This window comes from Carassius carassius, chromosome 39 (assembly GCF_963082965.1).
Source record: "Carassius carassius chromosome 39, fCarCar2.1, whole genome shotgun sequence".
Classification (NCBI taxonomy): domain Eukaryota; kingdom Metazoa; phylum Chordata; class Actinopteri; order Cypriniformes; family Cyprinidae; genus Carassius; species Carassius carassius.
In genome coordinates this window covers 27,199,321-27,223,287 of record NC_081793.1, presented here as the reverse complement: position 1 = coordinate 27,223,287, position 23,967 = coordinate 27,199,321, and the positions used below count along the sequence as shown (strand labels likewise).

General features: G+C 37.0%; 1 protein-coding gene across 1 annotated transcript in view; it reads right to left on the bottom strand.

The window, feature by feature from the left end:
- The window catches only part of LOC132121705 (disintegrin and metalloproteinase domain-containing protein 12-like), a 104,169-nt gene that overhangs the window by 67,956 nt on the left and 12,246 nt on the right, over positions 1-23,967 (bottom strand). Inside the window, exons 2-3 of the mRNA XM_059531416.1 lie at positions 7,316-7,401; positions 1,962-2,035 (exon numbers count right to left, since the gene is read on the bottom strand). Coding sequence (XP_059387399.1) covers positions 1,962-2,035; positions 7,316-7,401 — 160 coding nt within the window. The remainder of the gene's footprint in view (positions 1-1,961; positions 2,036-7,315; positions 7,402-23,967) is intronic.

Below are 23,967 nucleotides of genomic sequence, written 5' to 3'. Positions count from 1 at the left end.
TTTCAACTTTGATAATTTCATTTGATGAATGTTTTTTCTACTCCACTCTGCTTCATCCAGTTTCAACAACTGGAATTCATCAGCTTCACTGGAGCGGGAGACTCACACGAGATCTCTCTCACTCTCTTACTTATACAGTATAACAAATGCTGGATTTAATTTCCACATGACACTGTCTGACCACCACAGCCTCAGCCAAAAGCCACAATAACAGTGAAGCTGAGGTTTTCTGGAAAACAGGCTCTATGGCAATACTGGTGTTCTGTCTATAAAACATTTATATATAATGCTTTTCAAAACTTTGGGGCCAGACATTTTTTTTTCATTAATTGCTCATTTAGTAAGAATGTAACTGATCAGAAGTGACATTTATAATATTACAAAATAATTATATTTCAAATAAATGCTGTTCTTTTGAACTTTCTATTCAACAAAGAATCCTGAAAAAATTAAATGTATCATGGTTTCCACAAAAATATGAAGCAGCACAACGGTTTTCAACACTAATAATAATTAAATGTTACTAAAATAACAGCAAATCAACATCTTAGAATAATTTCTAAAGGATCATATGACACTGAAGAGTAATGATGCTTAAAATTCAGCTTTACATCACAGAAATAAATTACTTTTACATTCAATAGAAAACAGTTATTTTTAATCGTAATAATATTTCACAATATTACCGTTTTTTTTTTTTTTGATCAAATAAATGCAGCCTTGGTGAGCAGAAAACACTTTTTGTGTTTCCTGTCTCATATCAAGATCTGGGCCGCATTTAGCAGCACTGTGTATGTAGCCTACAAGAAATCTATAACGTCAAGGTCACTTACGCCGCAACTTTAAATGCGCCACAAATTTTGAATGTTTTTTTTAATTCTTCACGCTCTGGTTCACATTCACACATGCTCTGTTACCAGAGACCTGAATATAAAATCAGAAGCTCACGCAATGAAGTTACTCTCCCACCCTCTCGCTCTCTGGATGATATACAGCAAAACAAATGAAGAGCATGGAAATCAGCAGATTCAGTAATTAGACTCTGTTTTGTTGCCTCCGGCATGAAGCTGTCAGAGCGATTGTTCATTTGCATTCAAAAACAGCACAGGCAAGGGTTCGTTTGACAGGAGCTTCGTTACGCCGACCTGATTGACTGCGTCACACTGGTCTAACACTTCTGAAACACAGAACATCAGCTCAGCCTTCAAACGCAAAAAATAAAGATATACTACAATGCCTCATGTAGAAATCAAACACCAACCGAAAATATGGACTGAATGAATAGCTTCTCTGCTATTCTATACAATATAGACAATGATGCGAGAATGGACAAACCCATTAAATATATACTCTAAATAAGCAACTAACTGTGGCTACATAGCATGTCCTATTTAAGTAACAAAACACAGCTTTTACGCTCTTACAAACATATCACTTAAAAACATATCACTACAAAATATGTTTTAGGTTTATTAAAAGTCAAAACACCCGATATTACAAATAAATATTGATAAAAATATTAATAATAAACTGTTGGACAAAAGAAACTGCCAACACAGATGTCATGCATAGAAGCGCTAGAGAGTCTGTAAAAATGAGTAACTAATAATTATAATAAAAAGTGAACTAAAACTAGAATGAACGAACAAACAGTATATTGGGGGTTAAAAAAAAAACTTAATGTAATAGGAAAAAATAATTTCCAAACAATATTTTTCACATATTACATTAGTTTATATAAAATACAAACTAGGTATTTATGCATACAAACACATAGCTCTTTTTTTAATTTTATGATGGGTTCCTTCACAAGAGGATGATCATATTTGGGGTCCGTGGCATTTAAAAGACTAAAAACCCCTGCCATAGTATATCAGCGTGCCATGGTTTTACTTATTGTTACCATCATTGTTCTGTGGTACCTTGTATGTGGTAAAGTGCCAGAATAAAGACGGATTTACTCATTTTTCTGCAGATCAAGTAGCAGCTGCTCTCCATCCACTTCTATTAGCACCTTCAGTGATCCAGGATGACCCTAAAACCAGACAAAAGAGAATGAAGAAATGCATGATCTCCTAAACTGAAAACAAATGTATTAAAACAGAAGACACACAATTCACATTTTCTAAAATCACTCCCCATAGTCTCCACATTAATGGATGGTGAAAAAAAACAAATAAAAAAGAAAGTGAGTTCAAAAATGACGTTTTACACCAAATTAAATAGATGTTCAGAATCATGGCAGATACTGATCATCCATCAAAATGGTCACAATAAGTGCATTGCATTGTGGACTGCATCGTGGGATACAGCTGGCAAGTGTTCAGTGGAGTAGTACAGTAGTAATATGCTGTTACGAACACAGTGAGAAACTTTTTATTTTTATTGAACACAGAAACCAGAGGTTGTCTTTCGATAGGGAGATAAGAGGGTCTGTATTACTTACAATTGGAGAAAGTGTAACAGTAAACTTGCATCATTAACTTGGAATATAAAACTGCATTTTTTTTTCAGTGTAAACTCTTAAAAAAGTATTGTTTAATGTAAAACATATTGAAGATTATCTGATAGGCTGTCGATTCATTAAACAATAAGCACTTTCCTCTAAAAAGCTATTTATTCAGCATAGTGAATCCATACCTCCATTGACATCAATTTAAAAAAAATTATGCTTTTTAATAATTATGCCATTATGCTTAAGGTTGCAGGCTTGCCTTCTAGTGGCTTCGCAAGAAACAAAATTAATGATCAACCTATGAAGATTTGAAAAATTAGACCAAATCCTCTCATTAGACACCTGTAGTTTTATTAGCATTTCATCTGCATCCACCCATATACTCTAGTACAGGTGTGCCCAACCCTGCTCCTGGCAATCAACTGTCTTGTGAAGTTCAGCTCCAGTCATAATCAAGCACACCTGAAGCAACTAATTAAGGTCTTCAGGATCACTTAAAAATTAAAGGCAGGTGTGTTTGATTTGGGTTTGACCCCTGCTTTGGTAAATATAACTGGTTGATTGCCACTTGAAGAGATGACAGCTGATTGATTGATTACATTATTACACACACCTGTGCCAAATCTGGACCCTCCATAACCACATACCACACTATGATTGCAAACCTATCTCATCACACTTCAATCCGTCTGAATGCTTTTACTTGGTTTTGATTTACGGATAATAATTTGAAATGTTATGTTAGAGTTTATGATTGCATGACATAAGTAAATAAATTGCTGGTTTATTCATACAAGTCAACTATTAACTGGTTAATTGAACATATTATTAGTGGTTAGTACAAAAACACATATTCCCAATGGATTGAAGAATTGTAATGTGGTCGCACATCTTTATTTGCGTTAAGTATTACGGTTCATCCCGAATGCATCAAATTATGAAAGTAAAATGGGTTGCAATAGCTGTTTCTTGTTTGCTTAACTTATGTTAGTGGTTATATTCATGGAAGACGAAGTTCTAACCACTGTATTTAAGACAATGTAAGTCCTCAGACCAATAGACAGCGAGAGAAAGCATATTTCCAGATTTGAGTGGGCTTTTGTACAGGATAAAATTAATCCACCATTGTGTCGTAAGTCTGTAGCTGTCAGGATTAGTTTTATGTTTCAATTCTCTCTGACAGTAATTCACTTCACGCTCTGTAAGTCTGAAAGTTCGGCAGATTTACTCCAAGGCTCTAAGGGAAATGGATTTAAATCAGCCAGGCGTTGACAAAATACAGCAGAAATAAGCATGAATCATCTGTCAAACATGAAGAGGCCCATGCATCATTGCATATGCGTGCTAATGCATGGCTACGACCGTGACACATACACACTGAGGTAGACGGTGGGAAAGTTAAATCTTTAGCACAAATTTGACCTAGAATATGGGCTGACCTTCATCCAAGTGATGGAAAAAAAGAAAAGCAGATTAAACAAAAGCCAACCCTTACAAAAAAGAAGTTTATTCAAGTGTACGATTAGTATACTTCTTGTAAACTTAAAAGAGGAAAGTATGCTTTCATTCTACTTTTTAAGTACTTCTCAGAAATATACTTTAAGTCACATTTAAGTATGCCTGACTTATACTTAGAAGAAGTCTAAATATATTTGAGCTATACTTGTGCTCCGGGAATCCATGGTTTCATTGTTATCAGGTAGGGGGCGCTATAACACATTTTCTGTACAGAATTTCCAAAACATAAACAAAGAAGAAACCGAAACAACAGATGCATAAAGCAGCATCAAAACTGTGTAACATTATGGAATAAAATTTCGACCCATGAAGAGCTTTGGGGTGTTGATCGACTCCATCTACATTTTGATTATCATTCTGAATCCAACTCATAGTCTTTTTTCAGCTTTTTTTCACAAAATATAATGTATTTATTTATTTATCTTTAATGTTTTCATAAAAAAGAATGCATGAAGCTAGAATATAATGTTTTTTTGTTTGTTTGTTTGTTTACCAGCAGATACCTTGTTCCTTCTTTTGATGTTTTGTATGTTCAGATATTCATATAACAAAAATACAAATTAATATCTAAATATGGACATAGTATACTGAGTATGGAGTAGTATACTTAAAGTTATGATGTAAAGTTCACTTAAAGAAAATTAACAAGTATATTTGCAGTTTAAAACTACTAAACTAGTAGTTTACTGAGACTATACTACAAAGTGTACTAAAAATACTAAGTTCACTTTTAGTATAGTTGAAGTACAAACTAAAAACATAGTTGTGTACTCAAAGTTTGCTACTGTTATTCTTAAAGTATACTTAAAAGTATATACTAGAAAGTGGGCCAATTTAGTCCCAATGAGTATTGAAATAGTACACTTACAAGTATACTACTAGAACAGTGATTTTTGTATACTTAAAATATTTTTGAAATTTACTTAAGTATACTTAAGTAATACTTAAGGGAAATGAAAATACATGGTTTCCCATGGTAAAATCACTGTAACATACGTCAGCCTGTGGCCTATTACTTTATTAAATGCATGGATGTAGCATTCACTGTATTTGTTTGAAAAACTATTAAACCGCATGGGGTACATTGAGAGTTTGTGGGTTTGTGGGAGTGCATTTATAAATCTCTGATGAAAAGACATTTAGGGGTTGATGCTCTTATGGATGTAACTTGGTTAAAAAACAGCGCTAACACCTTTGACCTCCACTAATCCACAGTAAAGCAAACAAATGGAGCAAATGTAACACCCTTGTAAGGGTTCTGCAGGGACATTTCAAAGTGACATCACTGCAAGAGTGTAAAACAAAAGTGTCAAAGCAAGAAGTATGAAAGAACTTTGTGAAGCTCCCAGAGGTCTTCAAAAGTAACTGGCATTGACTTTTGTCGGCTTTCAGGTATTAATTCGCCCCTACTGGTGAAAGAGTCACTGAACGAATCAGTCAACTAATCTTTTTGGTCATAATCTCCATCTCTAGTTCATAAATCTATTGAAAAGGAACAAGAGAGACTTGCATTGCCGAATAATCTCTGGTCTCCAACAATAATATTACCTCCCATTTCGATTTTATCAAAGACCACCTGGAGGATCCAAACAGCCATTGCTGCATTGGAGCAAAAGAAGCCAAGTGTCAGTATCAATTATTAATGTCCCACAAAAAAGAAACACAGCATTTCGGTTGAAGAGCTTCATCCCAGGCTTGACATGTGGTGTTGGGAGTATTAAGGGATGACCTTTCGCTGCTCCAGGAAACTTTACAGGAGAATGTCATTGTGTCAGACAGTGTGCCTGTGCAAACTGGGTAATAAAGAAGAACAGTGGTCTGAAAAACAGATGTAAAGAGATGTGGCACGGCAGGTAAAGCATGTGCTCATTTTTTGATGATGTGAGTCCAGCTAATACAGTTCCTCCACTATATTCCCAGAGTTACACCCTCCATTGACTGTCCAGACTGTACAGTGTTAATTTTGGTAGCAAATTTTGATTATAAAATTAGTCATAGTCTTTTGACTAAAATGCCATTTAGTTTAGTCATATTTTAGTAATCTGAATTGTTTTTAGTTTAAGTCTAGTTTTAGTTGACTAAATATCATAAGACTTTAGTCTACAGTATATCTACAGTAAATCTACAGTAATTTTACAAAACACTTTTAACTTTCAAAGGCCAAGTGGACACTGTAAAGTTTCACTGTAAACCCAGCCATATTTAAATACTTGAGTTAATGCCCTAAATTACAGTTTTGTGTGTGAACAGAACTGAACTTACTATCGAAACGGCAAAGATTGACACCGTGGTAACCATAGCAACAGTATGCCATCTTGCACATTTGGTATCCGCAATTTGTGTTGTCTAATAAGTAATATTACAACAACCAAAACCTTTTTATGTTAGGTGTTGCCAGGTCTGCATGCAAAAGTAGCCAAATGACCATATCCCAAATATCAAAATATGCAATTCCCATACCTAAAGTTCATATTTTACAGACACTGTTATGCTATTTGAAAACCAATATCGTTGTGATCATAAACACAACACAAAGGCTTTACACCAGTGGCTTTCCTTCACAAAATAGAACATTTAGCATCTAACACAGTTTTATCATTGGTAGAATATAACATATTTGGTACAAGCATTTCAGTCAAATGTAATTTATGGATTATGTCAAACCATAAACCTGCAGGGGGAAAAAATTTACCCACGGCAGCCATTTAAAAGTAGCTAAATTCCGCGGGAAAACAGCAGACTTGGCAACCCTATGCATTATGTGTGCTTGAAGGGTTGCCATGTCCACTTATTATAATTGTGGCTTATTAAGCATCTTTAAGTTTGATGTTTGGGCTCTGCTCTTGAAACAATACAAATTATGGAGTAAATAAAGTAGGCATTATGGAGTAGGCATATGCAGGTCACTATATTTTTGTATGTGTCTCACTTCCAAGATAACACGTTTGGATATGAGCTTATTATGGGCTTGTTCTTATTGTTTGTTTGTTTTTGTTTTTCAGGCAAGCTCCGACAACACTAAGGAGTCAAAAATTTACCCCTGTGATTTTCTGCACTGCACATATATAAAAAAAACTCTTTAAAAACAGCATTAACAACCAATTATTCAAGTTGGTATGAATAGTGCATATAATTTCTTTAAATGCGGTTGTCAATTCCTGCATTGTTCGGGAGTCAGTGGTTGTAGAATGCAGTTTTCACTCCCATGAATTACTGAACTATGTATACAACAGGACTAAGCACTAAAAGGTGAACTGACAACTGAATTTAGCTGCAATGTGTATGTGGCCATAATGTGTTTCTGAGAGAAAAACTGGGAACTTGACTTTACCAGTGACTTACCATTGACTTTATTAGACTGACCGGTCTCTGCTGTCCTCCGATGAGCAGGTGTGGTTCAATTACGTCATAATGCTCCAGCGTGTCAGCTGAAAGAAGGAAAAACAAGTAAGTGAAATCTCCACAATAGCACAGACCAGTGATCTTTGTTCTAGACATTTCATTGACTGACGACATCACTAAAACACTGACTAAGCCTGCTGAGCATTACTTTTTTAAAATCACTCACAGATAGTCTTTCTTCAACCCATGCTATTTATAAATCTCTTTTGCATTCGCAGCCTGCTGAGGTGACGGCATGAACACAACATTGCTAATCAATGCTTTTAAACAGGCTTGCCGTGACAACTGTCTCCCTGGAAACTGCATCTATTTCAGGTCTGATTCGATTTAAATCAGACCTTTATAAAGACCCTAATGAAGCTCTTTCTTGTGGCCCCGTCTGTTCTATATGCTATAACAGTGATATCATATGTACATATCATACATTCATATCTGTATAGTGCAGCTTATCTCAAGCAGATAGCATGAAACCACATGCAGACTTTAAATTAAAATAGTTATTTTATGTTATATTAAAACTAAACTGCAATATTTTTTTCCATTCAACATTCATTTACAATTTCTTTCCCATGTCAAAATGACATACTGTAATTATATATATATATTTATTTTAATGTATAGAGACAGAATACCACCCAAAAAAATCCAGAAAAAAAGCACATTATATAAAGGTTAGAAATTGATTTGCATTTCAGTGAGTGAAACAAGTATTTGATCCCCAAGCAAAACACGACTTAAAGGGATAGTTCACCCAAAAATGAAAATTCCCTTGCGAAAGGAAAATATATTTACCAATATATTTCTTAAAATATATTGTGATATATTGTAATATATTATTTTCCATTTTTATTTTCTAATATATTATATATTTGAATACACTGAATAATATATTGATGATACATATATTATATTATATATTGCAAAATATACAAATGATTGCCGCTTTCAGTATATTGCAATATATTGGAAAAAATAAATATATATATATAAGAATATATGCCTAATATATTACATGATATTTTCCAATATACTGCAATATATTTTTGTTCCATAAGGGTTATGTCATTAATAACTCACCCTCAAGTCGTTCCAAACCAGTAAGACCTCCATTTATCTTTGGAACACAGTTTAAGATATTTTAGATTTAGTCCGAGAGCTCTCAGTCCCTACATTGAAGCTGTGTGTACGGTATACTGTCCATGTCCAGAAAGGTAAGAAAAACATCATCAAAGTAGTCCATGTGACATCAGAGGGTCAGTTAGAATTTTTTGATGCATCGAAAATACATTTTGGTCAAAAAATAGCAAAAACTATGACTTTATTCAGCATTGTCTTCTCTTCCGTGTCTGTTGTAAGACAGTTCAAAACAAAGCAGTTTGTGATATCCGGTTCGCGAACAAATCATTCGATGTAACCGGATCTTTTTGAACCAGTTCACCAAATCGAACTGAATCATTTTAAACGGTTTCGCGTCTCCAATACGCATTAATCCACAAATGTGTTAAGCTGTTAACTTTTTTTATGTGGCTTACACTCCCTCTGAATTCAAACAAACCAATATCCCGGAGTAATTCATTTACTCAAACAGTACACTGACTGAACTGCTGTGAAGAGAGAGATGAACACCGAGCCGAGCCAGATAATGACTCGTTCACGATTCAAGAACCGGTTGCATCGGTTTTCGGATCACCAGAAGTTCTTTCTGACAGTTTGATTCAATAAACCGGTTGAAGAAAATGGTTCACCGGTTCTATTGCGCTCGACGTAATGACGTCAATGGCGATGATTGCAAGCCTTCGGTTTTCCTGGGCTCATAACATTAGCACAGAATCAGTTCAGAATCAATCACCAAAAGAATCAGTTCGGTTCAGACGCTCTGTGTGTCGGTTTGCTTCACGGTGAATCACACATGCGCAGTATCATCAGCTCCTCGGTTCTCGAATCAGACACGTCTGACAGAAACGGTTCTTGACTCGTGAACGAGTCATTATCTGGCTCGGCTCGGTGTTCATCTTCAGTTCTCTCTTCACAGCAGTTCAGTCAGTGTACTGTTTGAGTGCATGAATTACTCCGAGATATTGGTTTGTTTTAACTCAGAGGGAGTGTCAGCCACATTAAAAAAGTTAACAGCTTAAGTCATTTGTGGATTAATGCGTATTGGAGATGCAAACTGTTTAAAATGATTCAGTTCGATTTGGTGAACTGGTTCAAAAAGTTCCGGTTACATCGACACGGAAGAGAAGACAATGCTGAATAAAGTCTTTGCTATAAATAAAGTTTTTGCTATTTTTGGACCAAAATGTATTTTCGATGCTTCAAAAAATTCTAACTGACCCCTCTGATGTCACATGGACTACTTTGATGATGTTTTTATTACCTTTCTGGATACGGACAGTATACCGTACACACAGCTTCAATGGAGGGAATGAGAGCTCTCGGACTAAATCTAAAATATCTTAAACTGTGTTCCAAAAATAAACGGAGGTCTCACGGGTTTGGAACAACATGAGGGTAAGTTATTAATGACATAATTTTGCAAATTGGGCGAACTAACCCTTTAATACTTGGTGCAGAAACCCTTGTTGACAAGCACTGAGGTAATAAGTTTTTTGTAGTCCCCAGGTTTACACACATCTCAGGATTGATTTTAATCCACTCCTCTTTACAGATCCTCTCTGAATCGTTAAGGTTTCATTTTAGGTTAACGTTTGGCAACTCAAAGTTTCATTTAAGGTTAACGTTTGGCAACTCAAAGTTTCAGCTTCCTCCACAGATTTTCTAATGGATTGAGGTCTGGAGACTGGCTAGGCCACTCCATGAACTTAATGTGCTTCTTCTTGAGCCACTCCAATGTCTCCTTGGCAGTATGGTTAGTGCCATTGTCGTGCTGGAAGACCCATCCATGACCCATCTTCAGTGTTTTGGGCTGAGGGAAGGACGTTTTCGTCCAAGATTTTACAGTACATGGCCCCGTCAATTTGTCCCTCATTGTGTTGAAGTCGTCCTGTACCCTTAGCAGAAAAACAGCCCAAAACATAATGTTTCCTCCTCCGTGCTTGACTGTAGGGAGGGTGTTCTTGGGGTCATTAATTTCTCTCCCTCCAAACACGGCGAGTCGATTTAATGCCAAAGAGCTCAATTTTGGTCTCATCTGACCACAGCACTTTCTCCCAAACCTTCTGTGAATCATTACATGTTCTTTGGCAAACTTTAAACAGGCCTGCACATGTGCCTTCTTGACCAGGGGGACCTTGTGGGCTCTGCAGGATTTCAGTCCATTGCGGTGTAGTGTGTTACCAATGTTTTGCTGGGTGACTGTGGTCCAACTGCCTTAAGATCATTAACAAGCTCCACCCGTGTAGTTTTGGGCTGATCCCTCACCTTTCTCATGATCATCCTCAGCCCATGAGGTGAGATCTTGCACAGAGCTCCAGACCGAGGCAGATTGATGGTTATTTTGTTATTTCTTCCAATTCCGAATAATCGTACCAGCTCTCTCCTTCTCACCAAGCTTCTTGCTGATGGTCTTGTAGCCCATTCAAGCCTTGTACAGATCTACAATCTTGTCTCTGACATCCTTTGACAGCTCTCTGGTTTTGTCCATGGTGGTGGGAAAGGTTGGAATGGAAGATATAGATGGGAGCCAGAGTTCTTGCTGGTTGGCAAGGGATCAAATAATTATTTCACTCACTGAAATGCAAATCAATCTCTAACCTTTATATAATGTGGGGTTTTTTCTGGATTTTTGGTTGGTTTTCTGTCTCTGTCCATTAAAATAATCCTACTACAACCCGAATTACGAAAAAGTTGGGACGTTTTTTAAATTTTAATAAAATGAAAACTAAAGGAATTTCAAATCACATGAGCCAATATTTTATTCACAATAGAACATAGATAACGTAGCAAATGTTTAAACTGAGAAATTTTACACTTTTATCCACTTAATTAGCTCATTTAAAATTTAATGCCTGCTACAGGTCTCAAAAAAGTTGGAACGGGGGCAACAAATGGCTAAAAAAGCAAGCAGTTTTGAAAAGATTCAGCTGGGAGAACATCTAGTGATTAATTTGGTTAATTGATATCAGGTCTGTAACATGATTAGCTATAAAAGCTTTGTCTTAGAGAAGCAGAGTCTCTCAGAAGTAAAGATGGGCAAAGGCTCTCCAATCTGTGAAAGACTGCGTAAAAAAATTGTGGAAAACTTTAAAAACAATGTTCCTCAACGTCAAATTGCAAAGGCTTTGCAAATCTCATCATCTACAGTGCATAACATCATCAAAAGATTCAGAGAAACTGGAGAAATCTCTGTGCGTAAGGGACAAGGCCGGAGACCTTTATTGGATGCCCGTGGTCTTCGGGCTCTCAGACGACACTGCATCACTCATCGGCATGATTGTGTCAATGACATTACTACAACCCGAATTCCGGAAAAGTTGGGACGTTTTTTTAAATTTTAATAAAATGAAAACTAAAGGAATTTCAAATCACATGAGCCAATATTTTATTCACAATAGAACATAGATAACGTAGCAAATGTTTAAACTGAGAAATGTTACACTTTTATCCACTTAATTAGCTCATTTAAAATTTAATGCCTGCTACAGGTCTCAAAAAAGTTGGCACGGGGGCAACAAATGGCTAAAAAAGCAAGCAGTTTTGAAAAGATTCAGCTGGGAGAACATCTAGTGATTAATTAAGTTAATTGATATCAGGTCTGTAACATGATTAGCTATAAAAGCTTTGTCTTAGAGAAGCAGAGTCTCTCAGAAGTAAAGATGGGCAGAGGCTCTCCAATCTGTGAAAGACTGCGTAAAAAAATTGTGGAAATCTTTAAAAACAATGTTCCTCAACGTCAAATTGCAAAGGCTTTGCAAATCTCATGATCTACAGTACATAACATCATCAAAAGATTCAGAGAAACTGGAGAAATCTCTGTGCGTAAGGGACAAGGCCGGAGACCTTTATTGGATGCCCGTGGTCTTCGGGCTCTCAGACGACACTGCATCACTCATCGGCATGATTGTGTCAATGACATTAGTAAATGGGCCCAGGAATACTTTCAGAAACCACTGTCGTTAAACACAATCCGCCGTGCCATCAGCAGATGCCAACTAAAGCTCTATCATGCAAAAAGGAAGCCATATGTGAACATGGTCCAGAAGCGCCGTCGTGTCCTGTGGGCCAAGGCTCATTTAAAATGGACTATTTCAAAGTGGAATAGTGTTTTATGGTCAGACGAGTCCACATTTGACATTCTTGTTGGAAATCACGGACGCCGTGTCCTCCGGGCTAAAGAGGAGGGAGACCTTCCAGCATGTTATCAGCGTTCAGTTCAAAAGCCAGCATCTCTGATGGTATGGGGGTGCATAAGTGCATACGGTATGGGCAGCTTGCATGTTTTGGAAGGCTCTGTGAATGCTGAAAGGTATATAAAGGTTTTAGAGCAACATATGCTTCCCTCCAAACAACGTCTATTTCAGGGAAGGCCTTGTTTATTTCAGCAGGACAATGCAAAACCACATACTGCAGCTATAACAACAGCATGGCTTCATCGTAGAAGAGTCCGGGTGCTAACCTGGCCTGCCTGCAGTCCAGATCTTTCACCTATAGAGAACATTTGGCGCATCATTAAACGAAAAATACGTCAAAGACGACCACGAACTCTTCAGCAGCTGGAAATCTATATAAGGCAAGAATGGGACCAAATTCCAACAGCAAAACTCCAGCAACTCATAGCCTCAATGCCCAGACGTCTTCAAACTGTTTTGAAAAGAAAAGGAGATGCTACACCATGGTAAACATGCCCCGTCCCAACTATTTTGAGACCTGTAGCAGAAATCAAAATTGAAATGAGCTCATTTTGTGCATAAAATTGTAAGCTTTCTCAGTTTAAACATTTGCTATGTTATCTATGTTCTATTGTGAATAAAATATTGGCTCATGTGATTTGAAAGTCTTTTAGTTTTCATTTTATTAAAATGTAAAAAACGTCCCAACTTTTCCGGAATTCGGGTTGTAAATGGGCCCAGGAATACTTTCAGAAACCACTGTCAGTAAACACAATCCGCCGTGCCATCAGCAGATGCTAACTAAAGCTCTATCATGCAAAAAGGAAGCCATATGTGAACATGGTCCAGAAGCGCCGTCGTGTCCTGTGGGCCAAGGCTCATTTAAAATGGACTATTTCAAAGTGGAATAGTGTTTTATGGTCAGACGAGTCCAAATTTGACATTCTTGTTGGAAATCACGGACGCCGTGTCCTCCGGGCTAAAGAGGAGGGAGACCTTCCAGCATGTTATCAGCGTTCAGTTCAAAAGCCAGCATCTCTGATGGTATGGGGGTGCATAAGTGCATATGGTATGGGCAGCTTGCATGTTTTGGAAGGCTCTGTGAATGCTGAAAGGTATATAAAGGTTTTAGAGCAACATATGTTTCCCTCCAAACAACGTCTATTTCAGGGAAGGCCTTGTTTATTTCAGCAGGACAATGCAAAACCACATACTGCAGCTATAACAACAGCATGGCTTCGTCGTAGAAGAGTCCGGGTGCTAACCTGGCCTGCCTGCAGTCCAGATCTTTCACCTATAGAGAACATTTGGCGCATCATTAAATGAAAAATACGTCAAAGACGACCACGAACTCTTCAGCAGCTGGAAATCTATATAAGGCAAGAATGGGACCAAATTCCAACAGCAAAACTCCAGCAACTCATAGCCTCAATGCCCAGACGTCTTCAAACTGTTTTGAAAAGAAAAGGAGATGCTACACCATGGTAAACATGCCCCGTCCCAACTATTTTGAGACCTGTAGCAGAAATCAAAATTGAAATGAGCTCATTTTGTGCATAAAATTGTGAACTTTCTCAGTTTAAACATTTGCTATGTTATCTATGTTCTATTGTGAATAAAATATTGGCTCATGTGATTTGAAAGTCTTTTAGGTTTCATTTTATTCAAATTTAAAAAACGTCCCAACTTTTCCGGAATTCGGGTTGTATAACAATTATAAATAAATAAACAATAAGGAAAAATTACGCATTAAGGGGTGAAAACTTTTGAACAGGATGAAAAGTCAACATTTTATTTGCATCCTGGAAGACAAATTAAGTACAATATACCTTGTTCTTCAAATTCAAAAAGTTTTCACCCCCAGTCACTACTGGAAGGGGTCAAATATGCAAAAGATGCTGGAAAACTGATGAATCTGCAGGAGCTGGAGCATTTTTCTGAAGAAATAGTGCTCAGTTTAACTGTTCAGAACAAACAAGGAACCCATTAACAACCATCACAGAACAAAAAACAGTCGTGGATCATCCAGGTAACCACACACAGTATTAAGAACCAAGGGTTCCCAAACTTTTGAATCAGGTTAATTTAATAATTTCAGCTATTTTTTTCTTGTGGACTAAATTTAAACATAGTTTATGTAAAATATCTTAGGACAGAACTAAATAAAAAAGAACATGCATTTTGAAAGACCGCTCTTTTTTTGCTAAAATTATTTAAATTTTTTACAGGGGTTCCCAAACATCCGCATGCCACTGTATGTCATATAATATTTTAATTATTATTATTATTTAGTTAAAAAAAAAAAAAAAAAAAAAATATATATATATATATATATATATATATATATATATATATATATATATATATATATATATATATATATATTAAGGAGAGTCACTCAGTCCCTTTCCTGCTCTTCCACATTTGTATTCATATGAATTTAAGACAAAAAAACCACAAAGTTTAGTGACTTCAGCTTTCACCAAACCACTCCAGTACACAGCTTAGGCTGTATATCTGCAGGGACGTGCGGTCAGGGTAGGCAGGGTAGGCAGTGCCTCACCAAAGGAAATGTTGACATTACATTTATTAATTCCAAGAGCTTTATTAATTCACCACATTATTAATTGCATTAATTTTATTCCAAATATTATTTTTTGTAACAAACATTTTCAGGAATACACATAATATACTCATTTTGCCATTGTTTGCTCCTAAAAACCGTTGTTTCATGCAGGAAATTCAAAAGCCATGGCCATTGAGGCAGAGGTGAGCGGTGCCTCTTTGGTCCATAGAACGTAGTTTATGTAGATTTGCGCATGCGCAGTCAGTTCTCATGCTGTCTTGAATTATCAACATTGAGGCAGAGACCGAGCTTGCTTCATGTCACGTGATCTACTCGCTCTCACTCAATCCGCGCGCTTCCCGAATACTAGCATCTAGTATTGCGTGTCGGTGTGTGCGCCTAGCAGTTTGTAGGAGCGAATAAGCTGTTTTTGTACTTTAAAGCTGTACTGCTGACGCAATGTTTTCTGACTGTAGCCTGGTGCGCCGTCACCAGACCAAAAGTGTGTGTGTGTGTGTGTGTGTGTGTGTGCGCCGTGGCTGTCTGTGCGCGTTTGCGCATTTTGATGGAGTGACTAGGCTGTCGCGCCGCCTCCTTCTCTGTGTCCCGCACAAAACATTTGTTTGTTGTATAAGTCATAAGATAGATGTGTCCATTAATTTGATTATTATATTTGATTGTGCATTAGCCTCACATGACTGACTTTGCTGAATGCAGGCAGCGATCTGATGATGCCTGATATGAACTTGGGTTGCTAAATTAACTGAATGAATATATGAACATATATTCCACACATTGATAGGTCACAGCCTACCCATGACAAGATTTCACCGCACGTTACTGAACGGCTGATATAGAATTAGCCATAATTTCCATGGCAATAAAACTGATCCTAAATAATCAAGACCAGAGCCTGACAGATCTGGCTCCTGAAAGAGGCCTAATCCCGGCAGAACGGAGGTTTTGAGGTTAGTTTGGGTGACGGAATGGCCGGGTCTGTGCTGACATCACCTTTTTACGACCGCGGCCGATACACACATGGAATCACCATCACGTTTGTAGCAGTTTCATTTTGTTGGGCCTTTGAAGACGCCGCACACCTCTATGAACGACAGCTGAGGGTGAATAGATGATATTGTTAGCAGTGCTTTTAATGTTCACTTGTAAACGGGGTAACAGAGGGAGAACTGGAGCCAAAAACAAGCAATAATTGTTCATTTTAGAAACTCTTGCCTGTGTGGTGGAGCCGTTTAACAGAGTCAGTAAATAATAAAGTTACAGGAGATGCGGTGAAGGAGTGAGGCTCCAGTGCTTATTTACATGCTCAATAAAGCAGAGCGAGAAACTTTAGCTATTACACTCTTCACCCGCGCTGTTATTTATACATCTGCAGTCAAGTCAATAAAGCAAGCGTGCAGTTGAGAGTGTCGATGTTATATGTGTTTGTTCTTTATTGGCTGATCTTTTGTACTAGATTTATGAGAGTAAATTATTGAATAATAAAGGTATAAAACTTTGAAGCGGTGGCTCAGAAATCACGTGTCATCGCCAGATGCAAATCAAATCAATCCTTTTTTCAATATTTGAAGCGCTGTGGTAAACGTACACACTGGGTTTGTGTGAATAAGGAACAGTTTTCTGCTTTGATCTGTGAAACACCATCAGAAACTGTAAAATCTCTCTATATAGATGCTCTAGATTTCATTACTTAACTGATCTCCCAATCTGGTCAGGCTGAAATATTGATGGTTTTAAAGAGATTTTGGACACATTTTAGGCTGCAAAATCAGCTAAACTTAAAAAATAAGTAAATAAAATAACCATGAAAACCATGAATTACAATTATAATCATAAATGTTATTAAAATATAATAAATTATATGTGTGTGTGTGTGTGTGTGTGTGTGTGTGTGTGTGTGTGTGTGTGTGATTGTAAATTGCTCAATTGATTGTAAAGACATTTATTAGTTGAAGACCAGCTCAGCCTAGCTATACACTCTAACATCCCTGAGTTATTTTTCAACACAAATCCTGGGTCGAGCCTTTTGGATCAGTTTTTTGGGGTATTTTTTCAGTGTTTGGGTAGTTTTTGTGTAACTCATCTCCTGGGTCAGACGTAATCCAGTGGTTGAGTTATTGCGGTTTTTGCGTCCTCTTAGGAGACAGCGAATTTATGCATTTCTTGAATAAAATACAGGTTTGTGTACATTTTATTTGATCTATAAAATTGTAGCTGTGCTGTATAATGTTTAAAATAGGCAATAAGATAAAGGAAGTTATCATGCAAATCAGTGGTTTACAAAAGTTTTAGGATTTAAGTTAATCTGTAAACATTAATTCATGTATGAAGTAAAAAAAGAAGCTAGTGTTATAGTTAAAATGAATAAACCTATTATACTGGGTTAAATAAACAACCCAGTTTGCTGGGTAAAATTAAACCAACGTGTGTTCCGTCCTATATTTACCCAGCCCTTGGGATAAACATTACCCAAATTGGGTTGTTTTTAACCCATGGTTTTAGAATGTAGCAGAGCAGTTTAGCCAAGACCATCTCAAAGAAGATTTCCCAGAATGCCTAAGTTGTTTAAAGTCAGCATCCATCAGATCTTGTGTTTCAGTCTCAAGATTTTTGAACATTTTGTTGGTCAGAGAACTTCACGACATCAAGATGCAACAAACAGCTAATCTAATATAATCTCCAGTGGGAGTCTGAAGTAAAGTTCACATGCAGCATCTTTGTCTGACATCTGGACCTGAGGGGATGTCAGGGAAAACATCTCCAAAAATTAATCATTTTTGGCCCACAACCACTTCAATATAAAAACCACAAACCCTTTCTAAAGCCTCGGCAATACATCGCAAGCAAGCTCCCCCCACACTCCTCCTGAACACCCACCGGCCTGTTTTCTGTCTTACACAAGCCCTCGATGTGACAGCCTGTGCAATATGAACCATTTCCTCACAGTCTTGGAGCACCAAATCTTTCATCCACCGCTGATAAAAGACCAGTTTTACTCAGAGCAGAGTCTTTCCTTCATCTAAAGCAGACAGATCCTTCTTTTGTCTCTCTTCCTGCTGAAAAAACAACCATATGTTGACATTTGGATGCTATGCTAGTTTGACCTAACTAAACCAGACAGACTACCTTACTTGACCTGCTTAACTATCTGTAAGAGCATGTCAGATTTTGTTATGATCTGACCTCTTGAGACCATAACATTTCAAATAAAAAATAGGTCTCAGGCCCAATGTCAGATGGGGTCTCACTCATAAATGTGCATTTAAGGCATGACAAGTATAAACTAGCCAGTAAATGAAGGTCTTAGCTGGTCTTTCCAGGAAGGCTTCACTGTCCTTCTACTACAGTAAGTTGTTATCCAGCATGCAACCTTAGTATCCAGGTAAACACTAATGGTTGTCTATAAAAAACACCTGTGGCTCAGTGACAGCATCTCTCTGTGAGAAAACCACTGAGCATGTTCACATCCCGCTGCTGTACTGTATTTGATGAAATATGAAAAACACGGCCGCAGGCGACATGCTGATGACTCTTCACATGAACAAAGAGAAAAATAGAAGAAAGTTCAAACAGACACTGTGTAGAAAACATGGGCCGCGGTCCAGATAGAGAGTGAGAGGAAGATGGAGGAGAGAAAAACACGGTTTGCGCCTCAAGCGGTTTTAGAAAACTTACTCAATGAGAGCATGAAGGTCCCAGCGCTACACTAAAAACTATCCTTACATTGGAAACAAATGTGTGACAGAAGAAAACACAGGTTTTGAGGGGAAAGAGTAAAGCAGGGATTTCATCAGAATTCAAGTTAATCTGAGACAGATGATGAGGAATACCCAATGACAGGCCCGCCTCTATCTTTACTGGGACAAAACAGGAAATTGTCCGTCGGGTCGGTGAGTGCAGGCTGAATAATGAAATAATCCACTGATACAGATGAATGTAATCAGTGGTGCTGCTCACATCATGTTGAGATAAAGAAGGAAAATCTGCAGTGAAAACACACTGGGATTTACTGAAATACCACCCAAGAGCCTTGTGTTTCTTTGAAAGGGTTCATGTCAGTTTGAGGTTACAGATCTTACAAAGCAAAGATATCTTAGTAAAGACAAACATGTTAAATATAGGCAATACGCTTCAGAAATAAAACCTTTAAAAGAAACAGAGAATGGAAATAAGAAACTGTTATTTCCAAAAAGAGAAAAAGAGAGAAGGTTTAGAAGAAGAAATGACTGAACTGCCATAAATAAATCAATAACTAAACACACAAGCAAACACAAGTAATACAGTCTGGCAGATGAAGTGTTTATACATCCTGTTCCACAAAAGCTAACTTGTTAAAAATGAAGAAATACATTAACTAAATACAAATGTATAAAGGGGACAATTCAAATATGTCTCTATCCATATTGTTCAATTCTTTTAGTGAAAATTCTCTTTGCTCCAACCTGACAAATGTTTTGTGAAGCCAATATTCAATGTTTGCCTAGATAAGTTTTGCTTTTCTAGTAAAAAAAGACAGTTGCATTAACTTCTTTGTATTTCTGCTTCTTCATATTTAAATTCAAAATGCAATTCTGCATCCTGTTTGCCACCTTTATTCAAATTAATAAATTGAACTGGAGTTTAAAGTCATTCTCAATATAATTCAAATGGTGCAAAGGAGTATTCACATCTCCACGTTCAGTATGAGAGATAAGAGTGATGCTGACTCTGCAGCAGAGCACTATAAATCATCTCTGAGCATCATTCTTATCTCTTATCCCGCCTTCTTATCTTATCTAGCTCAGACGACACTAAACAAACACACAAAGGGCTCCGCTGGTGACATCAGGGTCTGATGAAAGACTCAGAAAATCAGCCTACAGGACTTGTGATTTCTGTTTGCAGAAAAGTAGTAGGTTACTCTTAACAGCCTATTTCAACTGAGAGAGAATCAAAAGAGTATATGAGGAGTAATAGAAGGTTACTCCTCTTAAAGGGATAGTCCACCTAAAAATGATTTACTCACTCTCAAGCCATCCAAGCTGTTAATGAACAACTTATTTTCAGGCAAAAACAATAAGAGTTGTATTAAAAAGTTTACTGACTCTTCCAAACTTTATAATGACAGTGAATTGTGGCATTTATACTCAAAAAGTGCATCCATCCATCATAAAAAGTGCTCCAAAGTGCTCTAAAGGCCTTCTGAAGCAAAGTGATGCATTTGTGTAAGAAACATTTCTATATTTCAAACTTTATCAACCGTAATCTCTAGCTTCCACTAACTGTCATCCGCTCGTTCACAAGACAGTGGCGTTCCAGCAGATGATGTAGGAAGTGGGCGTAGCATAATTATATTTTGAAACATATTTTAACAAATATACATTTGGGCATTTTTGTATATTTTGAAATATATTTAACCTATTTGAAAATAGTTTTTTTTTTTTTTTTTTGCTGTATGGTTGGAACTGACTGTAGGCCTCATCGATCTGAGTTTATTTAGTCATAATATAGCATAGAGCATGAGAGACTTACAAGAAATGTTTAAAAAGCTGGTTGTTTTTTACACCAAATTAAATGAATTTTCAGGACTTTTAAGGAATAATATATATTATTGGTCTTATTGTGCACAACTAGTGCACATCACTACAAAAAGATAAATGTTTGCCATCATAATCTTTCATCAACATAACTTTTCGAACTCCCTCAAGGCTCAGATCTAACACACAACATCCACTATTCACACAATTTCAGGATCAAAATCAAAAAACAAATCAAGCCCTGTTCTATTTTTTCTAATTGAATATCTTGTTTTGCTCAGAAATGCGTCAGATTGCAGAAGTAAATAGGGTTGCAAATGTTTTATTTTGATCTTAAAACGTTCTTGATGTTATGGTAGAGATTCTTCAGAACCATGCATTTGCTACTGGCATCATCTGTTAACACAAAAAAAGCTTTAAGATCTTTGAAGAACCAGGATGTAGATGTTTTATAAAGAAAAAGTGCCTCCTAAGGCATCAAGACATAGAAAATACTTTTTCTGTTCCAGCTGAAACCTTTATCATGACAAAACTTTAAAACTCCCGCATGCTCTTCAGTGCATAAAAGTGCTGCACCATGCAAAAAAAGTGCTGATAGATCAGAAAGAACAGAGAATAGAGAGCTGATGTCTTCTTATGTTTTCCCTTTGCGCAGGACATGTCAACATCCCCGGGCAGGACGTAGTGAAAGTGACGCCCCCTGCTAGGCGGTCAGTGTGACCTCTGTGCCTGCTGGCTGTTATACTGTGCATTTGTGTGTAATTTTAGCATATGCCAGCTGTTTCACATGTGTGCCACATGCTCAAACAAGAAGCAGAGGAAGAGTAGGCCTCCACAGCCCCATTTAAAGTTCACAGTTGTGGGTCCATATCACCATGGCGGATCCACAGCTGATGTTTCTATACTCAGATCCTAAATGGACTTCCTGGGCACTTAAAGGGATAGTTCAACCACAAATGAAAATTCTCTCTTCATTTACTCACCCTCAAGTTCTTCCCAAGCTGTATGACTTTATTTTGGTGAACACAATAGAAGATCATTTGAACATGCAATGTCATTTACAACCTTTTTTACTTCTAATATGGCATGCAACAGGATATTCAACAAACAAACTGAATATTAGAATGTTAAAATTAAAATTAAGACAAAATATGCTGGCTTATGGCCAATATAAAGACATCACACTATTTCATTTAAAGTAAAAAGTAAAAACAAATGCATATCAAATGCTGAAATAAAATGTAAATATATTTTTTTTAAATTAGAAATAATATAATATATATTATTAGAAATAATATAAATTTTATAAATATTAAAAAAATGGAAAATTAAATCTGTAAATATCTCAGCGTGATTCTGACTCTTTAATCCCAGTATAGTGGAAATAAAGAAATTGCTAAAAAAAAATCCTAAACCAAATAAATCTGGTATGTGTGCACTCAAAAAAAAGAGAAGGTACAGCTAATTTTACACACAGTACACAGTGAATGTGACATGAATACAATGCAGTGACAATGCAGCATAGCTTGAAATAATTTTTTTCAATTGTGTATTTCCAGTGACAGCTGAATACTCAAGTTTGCTTTTACTAGTAATAGAAAAGCAAGTGTTGTAATAATTGTTCTCTGAACACTGTCAAAATACAAGTTCCTTTTCTGACATATCAGCCAAACAAACAAACAAGCAAAAAAAAATAAATAATAATTTATTAGTCTATGCCGATAATGGAAAAAATTGCCAAAATATAAAATCTTGGCCGATATATCGGCCTTGGGAATATGTATCGGTTGATCACTAAACCTTGTACTTTTGGAAATCTACCGACTGTTGACCATATTTTTGCCTTTGAGAAGTATCTACACGCAGTAGAAGTTATCAGGTTTTTTGACAGGAAGTCTGGTGGGCTTTCTGTATTTCTGAGAGCTCCAGAGCCACCTGTTCTTGGCAAACTGATCTACCAGCATATGCCCATTGAGAGGATCCAGAGCCACGCAGAGAAACTCATGTGACCTTTATACAAGGCCAGGTCACATGGTCAGCTCTGATGCCCAAACACATCATGACATCATCTCTACAGAATCAACACGATCCATTGCTCCTTAAAAACAAATACAGAGCCCACATGTCAAGCACTGATGTCTGTTGCTTTTCTCTGATTTTCAATAGTAAGGTTGAGAAAAATAATTTCAATCATTTCATACTCATTCATTTTAAGCAATCCCTCCATGAAAAAGACATCACCGTTTTTGTTCCAGTGTTTCCTTTCCATCCCTATAAAAGGATGGTTCACACAAAATATTTCTGACAAATATTTTTGTGTTCTATGCAGACTCACTCCAACAAAATCACCCTAATCATTCTAGAATTAATTATTTTCAAATTAAAGTTATCTATTTAGTTGTGAAAATACCTGTATTCTTTGATATTGCAGAAAAGAAAAATACTGCAACGTTTTTTTCCCCAACATCGTGAAGCCCTAAAAGACTGCAGATTTTACATGCATATATTTCCTGCTTTTAAGAGTGCTCTAGCATATTAGCTTAAAACAAATGGACTAAAAGCCAGAAAATGTGATTTCAGGGGTCTGTAGTGCATTACTACGTCCCTGCTGTGCAACTGCTCTACTAAAGATGTTCAAGACCGCACATGACGGATTGGTCATGCACTGGATTAAGCTCACTCTCAGTCCGTGATGGATCACCAGCACTGGCTCCATGGTCACACCTGTGTACGTCGTGAGCTTCACTCGTGCATGAAGACCCCCTGAGACTGACTAAACCGAGAGCAACAGACCTCAGCATCACAGGATCCAATGATCCGTGATTCCAGACACAACTTCACGGACGGCTCAAGGAAGCCAGGGGAAATTAGCCATGCCGAAGCCTCAGTTTAGGTATGTGATGTGGCGATGAGACTGATCTCCTTCAAAATGGGGCAGACGTCGTATTAGGGTGTTTAATCCCAGAGCGGGTCCCTAATGAAGGGTGAACATGCACAAACTACATGATTCATCACATCACAGGCCTTGATTCTCCACATCAAGGGCACCACAACTACATCTTGAAAAATCTGGGATGAAACGCAATTATTTCCATCAGATGCCACAAAATGTTTATTGCAGCACTAACAGTTGTTGAGTTTGAATCACAGTAGAGCATATGAAGGAGCCAAATGTACACTTATAGACTACTAAAGGTCAGTGTG